The sequence below is a fragment of the Thermobia domestica genome, chromosome 17, assembly GCF_964235325.1.
Source record: "Thermobia domestica chromosome 17, izTheDome1.hap1.1, whole genome shotgun sequence".
NCBI classification, from domain to species: domain Eukaryota; kingdom Metazoa; phylum Arthropoda; class Insecta; order Zygentoma; family Lepismatidae; genus Thermobia; species Thermobia domestica.
The window spans coordinates 127,707,682-127,717,970 of NC_137470.1; the positions used below are offsets into that span (position 1 = coordinate 127,707,682).

Genomic DNA, 10,289 nt, shown 5'->3' on the forward strand with positions numbered 1-10,289 from the left:
ACGCATATCTAAAGTACTTTAGTGTCTAATTGTATGATGTTAATATAATGGCTTTTGAATGGAAAAACAAAGATACAAGCGATTAAAGCTTTTACTTTCTCCGAACGTCTCTATTTCGAGAAACTGCTTAGGTAACTACTTCACCCAATTGCATAGATGATTTTAATAGATGTGAAAATCATAATGTCGTTTACAGTAACTTGATATCTAAGATCTCTCTGGAGATATGGAAAATAATTTAAAGTTTGCAACACTGGTAAAATTATTCACAACTCTGTTATTTCGAGCACGTGTTGTAATTGCATCTATCAAAATCCTGTTGTTATGTCAGGGAAGTAAATCAAAATGTTTTTTTAAGGTTCCCACAAATACGCCATCTAAGCAACATATCAAATTTTACATTTTTTTTTTTTTTTTGTATCCGGAATGGCTTGATATATCAAATTCGTGTAAACGGTATTGTAATCGTCGTATCTATTGAAAACTATCTATGTCATTGGATTTTGGTACTATCTAAAGTTTTTTTCGAAATAAATTCTTTTCGGTAAAGTCAAATTTTTAATTCCTTTCAATTTTGTTTCTTCTTATTAGATATACGTTATATGGTAAACGCAATGTTCAACACGAAGAAACTCTAAATGTGCGGTACCCCGTGCGTTTCATTTGCGTAGTCAATGTTGTAAAACCTTTCATTTTTTTTTTTTTTGTTTGTTTTTCGATGTTAGTGATACTATGGCGTCCTTAATTTGCAACACTGCAAAGTAAGTGTGGAAGTATAAGTTTTCGTTTTACATGTATATTTGAAATAGGTAATAACCTGACATTGTGTCGTTTGAGAAAATACAATTCTGTGTTAGGTAGGTAATACTGATGGTATTGAGTATGTGAAACAGTCTCCCGCTATTGATACTTGCATGGTGTGAAATTTCGGCGGTTTTTACCTTTTAGTTTAAAAGTTTCAAGGGCATACAATGATAAATGACCCATCTTGTCTTGGTATAGGTTGCATCTGATTCATTTTTAAAGGGAATTTGGTGGTTTTTTTTTTTTTTTTTTTTTTTTTTTTTTTAACAATACTGAATTACATGTAAATGTAGGACAACTCTATATAATTTTCTCCAATTTACAGAATGCAATGATAGGAAACTCCGTCTCTACTTTTCGCTGTCTTTATACTACGTATTTCAGCTAGTAGCAGCAGTTTCTATTTTAGTGCCTCACGAACTGCTTGGCATATACAGGGTGGCCCAAAAGTAGGTATACACTGCCGTCCCGTATTTGATATAATTTATTGTTATCAAACAGGTAGACCTAGTTTCTTTATTACTTGTTCTTAATGTCTTTTTACTTAAGGTCGGAACAGTCGAAGAAAATAAATTCATAAGCTAGAATGTTATACTTGATCAGTACAGGGGTTTATACGTTCTTTTGGGCCACCCTGTATATAAATAATGTCTGTATTCTAAAATAAGTGAAATTATTTACGTGTTAGTGCATATTACACGCAAGCGAATTCATTTTTTAATTTTTTGATTTTTTTTTTCAATTTTAATCCTTGTTTATTTATATTTCTTACAGGTTCCATGAATGTCATTGTAGAAAAGGCAGTGAGAATTTTCATTCTTCCGAGGGGTGTGACAAATGTTTTACTCGTAGATCCTATATCGAAGCGCAAATCGAAACAGATAGTGATACAAAACTTAGTAGGTGTCCAAAACGTATAAATGAACATAAGGGTAAATCAAATCTGGGAAATTACTTGTTAACACGAAGTGGAACACCTCGTATATGTAAAGAGTTTGGTGAGGATTTCAATATGGGAAACCATTTGCACACTAACATGTTGACTCATACAATTGACAAACATTATACGAACGAGAAATATGGGAATGGATTTTTTCGGAATTCCCCTTTTGAAAGTCTCGCGTTGAGTCAGAGAGATGAGAAACCTCACTCCTACCAATTATATGACAAATCACTTAGTCGTAGTCAAAATCACTTAGTCAGTTTGACGAAACCGGTTTTAACACATAAAGGTGAGAAATATGCTACGTGCCTGGCATGTGGGAAATGGTTTATTGAAAGAAATTTGAAAAGACATATGCTAAAACATACTGGTGAGAAACCTTTTGTGTGTCAAGAATGTGGAAAGGGATTTACTCGAAAGTTGATTTTGGATACCCACATGTTGACCCATACAGGCCAGAAACCTTACTTGTGCCATAAATGTGGAGAGAGATTTCGTTCGAAAGATTGTTTGGAAACCCACATATTGGGTCATACCGGTGAGAAACCTCATATTTGCCAGGTATGTGGAAAATCGTTTACTAGTAAATCAAATTTGGCGAAACACAAGCTAATACATAATGAGAAAACTCATTCTTGCCAGACATGTGGAAAATCTTTTCATGTTAAATCGAACTTAACAAAGCACATTCTAATACATGTAGGTGAGAAAAGTCATTCCTGCCAGGCATGTGGGAAGGCATTTATTGATAAAACAAGACTGAAGAGGCATATGTTAGTACATTCAAGTGAGAAAACTCGTAGTAAAAAATGTAGCTTACTTGCAAAACCACATGTTTACGCACTTGTGAGAGACCTTGCACGGACAAGAATGTCGAAAGGAATTTAGACAAAGATCTACAGTAGTTCGATAATATGGTAACACGTATGGGAGAGGAACCTCTTTCGTGGAAGCAATAAAACGAACAATTTAGTGTGAGATGAAGTTGGACTAAGTGTATGCTAACATATAAAAGTGAGGTAACTCATACTTTTCCTGATTGTGGGAAGAAATTTAGTCGAAAATCAAATTTGAGACAAATCTTCCTATGTCCCATGTTTATGATGAGACATTGAATCTAAGAACACAGTAGACAAATCACATTCTAAAAAATACAGGTGAGAAACCTTATCAAATATGAGGAAAGTCCTTTACTCACAGATTAAATTTGTCAGATTCTAACATTCACATGAGAAGCCTGATACCTGTAAATAATATGGAATGGGACTTTGTGAGAAAAAATGAAAGGCACATGATTATTCAAATAGGTAAGACCTCTCATTTGTGCAAGGTAGGCAGGAAGAGATTTAAGGTAAAATAAAATGTGATGAAACATAATTAAGTAACAGATATGGGTGGCAACCTTATACGATCCAGGAATGTGAGAAAAGATTTAGTATAAGATCAATTTTAACAAACTTAATACGTAAAATTTGAAACCTCATACCTATAAGGAGTGTAGGATACAATTTTGAAAACTAATTTGTAAAAAGTGTGTTGACTGAGACTTACACTTCAGAAATCTCATATGTAGAAAGAATTTAGTCAGTCCTCAATCTTTATGCAATAACATGTGGGTGAGTAAAGTCATGCCTCCCAGGAATGTGAGATACAATTTAGTTCGTTATAAAATACAGTGGATAATATTTCTTGAGGCACCACATGTTAATACATAGAGATAAGTCGGATGTATAAAATATTTATGTAAAATCACCAAGGCCCAAATACCAGCAAGAAACCTGATACGTACCAGAAATGTAAAAATAATTTCGTTAGAATTAAAGTTGAAGAATAAAAACATTTTACACAGGCAATGAACATCATAGTTCTTATTAACGTAAAAACACAACCGTTGTTTTTTTTTAACTTTGAAAACCGCGTGTTTACCTAGAGAATGTCAGACTTGCCATACTTGTAGGAATAAATTAATATAAGACTTTCTTTCTAAAGCACATGTTTACAACTGCACATGAAAAACTTGTGTTCGGTATGGCGTGATAATTAGTCTAATATCATAGAAATTTAATGAGCATTCACGCTTATAGACATACTCATGAGTTGCAGAGGGTATAGTATAATGTTTGTTCACATTCAGGAAAAATCCGTATTGTCAATTTTGCCCTAGTGGTTTGGTACTGAAGGTATCGCTTCGACTCCTGGAGTGTAAGAATATGAACGTTTTGCATTTAAGAAGGACGAACTAATTAAATAATCTTAAAATTTCCAATTCTATGGCAGAAAAATGTATTTTTGGCAAATAATATACAATACTGTATGAAAAGTCATTGGCACTTTTGTTCAAGTGACTCCTTGATAATCATTTATCTCAGGTTACAAATAGTGCTACTTCGAGTAGAGTTACAGAAAGTCTTTCATAAACGTTACATACAAATAAGTCAAATAAGATTTTTCAATTTCATGTGTACTGAAGTGGCAATCGATATTAAAAGTTACACAATCATGCATATGTGTATCAAGATACGTGAAAAACTGTGCTCTTCCTATGGTGAAATAAGATTCTACAAACATCGCTTGCAGAATAAATTTGTACTATCTACATACTTACTTCCAAGTAGTAACGAATATTTTCATTACCCACCATACTTTCGAAATTGACAGCTCAGGGCATAGGGACTCGGCATGGAACTCGGCATCGTTAAGGAATAGGGACTCGGCATGTATTTCAAAACGACTCAATCGAATTTTATTTAAGATTAAAGGTGTCAACCGCTGTAGCTAGGAGTCCGAACTCAGCAGATCTTATTTAACAATGACAAACTAACTCTTTAGGTTCAGGAGACAACGTGCAACGTAGATGCACACTTTAAAAAATTAACAGTAACTGAACAGGGAGAAAAACGAATCAATACAGCCTATATTTAAATATGCCTTCTGGTTTTTGTCCTGGGTAACTATTAGAAACGTCAGTGTTTTCTTTTAGTGGACACGAATTTTTGGTCTTCCGTTGACAACGCGCAAATACTAACCAAGACTTGATAGTGACTTCCTGCTGTAGTTTCAACACGTCCATAGTGTTAATTGTATAAATAAGATGAATAAACTAAAGAATCTATTTTTGTACAAAATCTATTCCTTCAATAAAATGTTGCAACTTGTTTCATCGAAAATATTAGTTAAGTCCCCTATGCAAAAGTTTTTTTCTTTTTCTTTCTTTTTTTCTTTTTTTTATTTATTTTTTTTTTTTACCATTTTAATGTTTGAAAGTTATAAATATTCGTTGGGATACAATCGCTAAGTTCAAATTTGTCAATAAATATTTTGTAGCCAAAGGGAGAAATTATTAGTCTATTTTCAATTAAATTTTTCAGTCTTTTTATCTCAAACAGGAAAGAGATGGAGCTGAAATTTTTGAATAAGGTAGCTTCTCCCTTTTCATATATTTGTCTTTAGATTTAATGGTTACATCGAATAATACTACTTTCACATATTGATTGAATAAAAACAGTTCTCCTTATGGTCAGTGTTATTTTTTAATGTTTTGTGACGCTTCTTACTTTGTTGACTTTTCATGTAATTTACTGGTTTGAATCTTATATCGAGTTTTTACACAGACGTAACATAAATATGTTAATAAAAATGTGTTATTGCTAAAATGTAAGAACTGTTAGTTCCCAATTGTTTTAATTGCTTTTTATTGCTTAAAATGGTCGCATACATTAAGAGGTCTCGTAATATATATATATATATATATACATATATATATATTAACGAGTAGTGTTCTGTAATATTATTAACTTTCGATGTTTTACTCATATTTGATTTCAGGTTTCAGGAATGAATTTGGTTTTAGTTTGATTCTTTTCGAATATACTGATTAATTTCTTCTTCCTCATAGTACTGCCGATTTGCTTATATTTTATTAGTTTTCGTATAGACAGTTACTTTTCATAATTAGAATGCGATATTCTTGAATCTCATAATTTCAGAGTTAAGATCGTGTAGAATATATTCCTTACCACAACATCAATAACTAAGTTTTCAACTATTCATTGGTTTGTTCTTTACATAATGTAAGAAAAAATTACAGCAATAACTTTGCTTCAGCCTATGAAAAACTTAAATTTAGAAACTCTAAACTTTTTTTTTTCTTGTGTGAATTTTACACATCTTTTCTCAGTAATATATGCAGATGTGACAGAAGATATTTGAAAATCTTCGACCGGTTTCAGAAGTGTTACAAAATAATAATAATAAATTTATTTACAGAATACTGAAATTATAATCGTAAATTGTTTATTGAATTGTCTTAAAGTGTGACTTCCAAAGGCCAGAAATATTTTTAACTGAAAAAATCTGTTTAGTCAAAATTAGCTTCGGTTGAACCTACGTACCTCTACCATCGCTTGGTCAAGGATTGGGTTCTATGACAAATTAAATGTGGAGTCTGCGATTTCAAAAACTCCTTCAAGACAAGTTTCACCTTTCGATTATGAGAGACATTGTTCTCTGCCAAAGGGTGAAAGAAATGCTGGTTGAGTTGGTTCTCTGTTACAATACAGAAGATTAGAAGGGGTTTTATTGTTGCAATTAATTTAAGTTCGTTCAATCTACATGTTGTGCAATATGACGAGACCATATATGTTGATCATTAGTGAATTCTTAGCACACTGCACTTCAACAGTTAATATCGGCAACAGTATGACTCTTTAGATCGGTTTCATAAACCATCGTGCAAATAAATGATAATCGAACACTGTCCTGCCGTGTTCAATTGGTGTAGCAGATCCATTTTTCATCAGAGGAAATAATTTTTTACAGGAAACTTTCTTGGTTATTTTGTACACTCAAATTGGTTCATACATCCTGACGACGATTCTTGTTGACCAGTGTCAACTTATGTGGCACACAAGAGTCCAACTTTATACATTATCGAGTGACATGGAGCCGCCAAACGACCGTCGTATAGTACTTGCATAACTTGTCTCCAATACATTAACTCGTCTCCAAGCTCCGTAGCTGTGGGTTTGCATTTCATTGTGTCACCTGAACGAATTTTTATACACGAAAGTCGTGTGGTGTGCTAATCCACCGCAATTGAACCAAATAGTTTTTCTATGCTTTTAGTTTCTAGATGTGTAATATGTTCCCAATTTACATCCGTAAAATAACTTCGCTCGCATTCTTTGTTTTCCATGCTCGACGTTCACAGCACTCTGTGTCTTTACTGCGGAACTCAGCCTGTTTGCTCTAAATGTTCGGAATATGTGACACTGTGGATGTGTCTTCGGTCCATCGATTAGTTACGTCATGGAGCGCGGTTTCTCATCAGACGTACAATCGGCCATTTCAAACGTTACAACCTGATTGATACAACGCAAGTGTTGTTACCTTTTAGCATGTCTCGTCTGTGTAATTTGCTAAGTAATCAACATCCTTTTGCTCTTTCAGATCCTACAAAAAACTACTTGTTAAACTATAATATTAAAGTTTGTAGTATTTATATTATAACCGGTGAACCCCTGGTTTGCGAGAAATATGATCCTTGGGATTTATGTTCATATCTTTCTCAGTTCATTGTATCCTCTGTTAATCTAGAAGTAAAGTTTTGTATGTACGTACCACACATTGATGGTATTTTTCTATTTTGTAAGCTTACTTCCGATGTGTTAAGGTCGTTAATGATTTCCGGAAAAACGATTTTGATGCTGTTTATATTTGAATTACTCCCCTGGACTGTGTTTATGCTACTTTTTCTGCGTGGTAAGTTATTCACCCTTTACACATATTAACGTCTTACTGGAGCCACGTACATTGCAATTGATAGTTGTGACTTACGTATATGTGGATGCTTTATATGACTTGGTGAAAGTGTAGCTCCGGAAATTTTTCATTCCTTCCCAGGAAAATAGTGATTATGGGTTGTCTCATCTGTATGTAGTGATATATCGATTCGTGTAGTCTGAGATTTCATACTATTTTGTACCCTCTCATCAATTTTATTAACATTTTATCATGAGTTTATTATACGAGTGAGGATCAAATGAAAACATTGAAAGTGCAATATATGTTAGAATATAACAATGAAAAGGAAATCTTAACTCTTATTTTTCAACGTAGTCCCCTTGACGTTCAATGCAAGTATACTACCGTTTCGGAAGTGCATGGATACCTCGGTGGAATAATTCTTTTGATCGAGATTGTAGCCACTCATGCACTGAATTTTTCACCTCTTCATCCCTATTGAAATGTTTGCCGCTCATTGCTTCTTTGAGTGGTCCAAACAAATGAAAGTCACTGGGGGCAAGGTCTGGTAAATAAGGTGGATGAATGAGACACTCAAATTTGATGTCATCGATAGTCTCAACGGTCAAACGGGCAATATGTGGCCGGGCGTTGTCATGCTGTAAGAGTACTCCTGAGGACAATAGTCCTCGCCGTTTACGCCTGATTGCAGAGCTAAGTTGATTTTTCAGCATGTTTGATTACGAGGCACTGGTTACTGTCACTCCTTTTTCCATGTACTGTCCCAAAATTATTCCATTAGAATCCCAGAAGAGAGTGAGCATGACCTTTCCTGTTGATGGTTGAGTGCGGATTTTTTTTTTTTTTTTTTTTTTGTTTCGGCGAAGAGCTATGCCGCCATTCGTTGCTCGCTTCCTTGATTTTTGGTTGATGATAGTGAACCCAGGTCTCATCGCCTGTAACAATCCTGTCCAGAAATGCATCACCCTCGGCGTTGAAACGACGCAAAAGTTCTTCATAGGCGTGGACGCGACAATCTTTGAATTCAGCAGTCAACTGACGTGGGACCCATCTTGCTGATACCTTATGGAAATGCAGAACATTATGCACAATGTGTTGAGCTGAACAAAAGCTAATCTTCATTATTGTTGCGATTTCTTTCAGGGTAATACGCCTGTTGTCCTTTACAAGCTGTTCCAATAGCGCAATGTTGTCGTCGGTCACTATGCGATGAACCTGTCCCGGTCGAGGAGCATTCTCCACAGATGTTACACCACATTTAAACTTCCTACACCACTTGCTGCAGGACAAACACGAATCACCATACTTTGCTGCCATTCTGCGATGAATTTCAATTGGTTTCACACCTTCACTACCCAAAAACCGGATCACCGAACGATGTTCTAATGCAGTGCATGTGGACAGTGGGTCATCTTAAAACTGCTCCTGTGCTGGCGCTTGTTTGACTACACTCTTGTGCCACCTACTGAAGAAAGAGAATGCTGTTAGAAACAATATTGCCTACTTTCAAAGCAATAGCACAACATTTGAAATTAATAATAAAGTTTTAAGGTTCTCATTTGATCCTCCCTCGTACATGATGAACACTATTTTTTAATGTTTATTCTTTTAACCAAAGCATTAATTTATTTTTTCTCTTCATGAACTTGACTGAAGATGTGTTTAGATACATTTAAATCTTCAAATTAAACAGTAGCTTTGTTTCAGGAAACGTCCTTTTTGTCTGAATGTGAATTTATGAATAGGAAGGTATTAATTAATGAAACTTTCACTTAAGGAATGCTCTTTGAGCCTTGATGTCATTGAAGTAGTATCTCCGAGAATCATTATAGTCTCTCTGCCTTTGTACTTGGCAGTGCAGTTCACAAAACAAATATACTTAAGCTCTTCTTCAGTACTTGCGCTTCCACGCAAACGCACCCGCATTTTACAAGGTTTAAAGGAAAGTCACATGAACATTTAAAAGTTCTACAAATGAAATAATCTATGTTACACATAATTAAATTAAACTTCCTTTCGACTTAGAACCTGTCAGTAATGGTAGAAAATTATAGGCGAAAGGGCAAGAGGGAGAATAAACGGTAATTAATATTGTAATGATATGAAATCTTTATATTAACTTCCTACGTCTCTGAAGTTCACAAGAAGACCAATGCAAGTGAATGGTTAGAAATGAAATGGGGATGTGGAAGAAAACGGATAAAAATCTATCTATCCGACGGTGTCATCTACACATTCACGTGACCTAAAATAAACAACCAGTGACCCTTCATACGAGAGTTTGAGCACTTCACCATTGAGCAACTGTGCCTCTTGATCTCAACATTGTATGTCACACCTGAAGGACGCAATAACGTAATAGGCACAGACGCGGGTGAAATAGAATCACGCTATTAAATCTTCCAAGATATTGAAACTACAAATTGCGTTAATCAATATTGAGTTGAGTTGAGTTGATTTTGAGTTTTACGTCCCGTTCAGCAGCGAGGGCTATATGAGAGTGGACCTACTGATTAACGTGGAATCCGAACCACATGAGCTCCTGCCGGGAATCGAACCCGGATCTCCCGCGCTAAAGGTGCGTATGCTAACCGCTTAGCCACGAATGAGCTCTTAATCAATATTGCGTTGAGTTTTAAGATTCCTCTGTGTAGTTGGAAATATAATGATATTAGTTGATTAATTTCAAACTAAGGTCGTAAAAGGTTACTGTTTGCAATTCTTTTAGCTTAAAATATTTCGTTGTCAGAATGTTGTAGCATTGGTAAGTTAAATGGGT

At 34.7% G+C, this 10,289-nt stretch overlaps 1 protein-coding gene across 3 annotated transcripts in view; it reads left to right on the forward strand.

Moving 5' to 3' along the window:
* Nucleotides 1-5,484, forward strand: part of LOC145674327 (uncharacterized) — a 53,202-nt gene extending 47,718 nt beyond the window's left edge. For 2 of the 3 annotated variants that reach the window (XM_081744254.1, XM_081744255.1), the window contains exon 3: nt 1,579-5,484. In XM_081744254.1, the coding sequence (XP_081600380.1) occupies nt 1,579-2,635 (1,057 nt within the window). In that variant the 3' untranslated portion in view covers nt 2,636-5,484. The remainder of the gene's footprint in view (nt 1-1,578) is intronic. The other variant, XM_081744252.1, reaches the window with a different exon arrangement.
* The last annotated feature ends 4,805 nt before the right edge of the window (nt 5,485-10,289 follow it).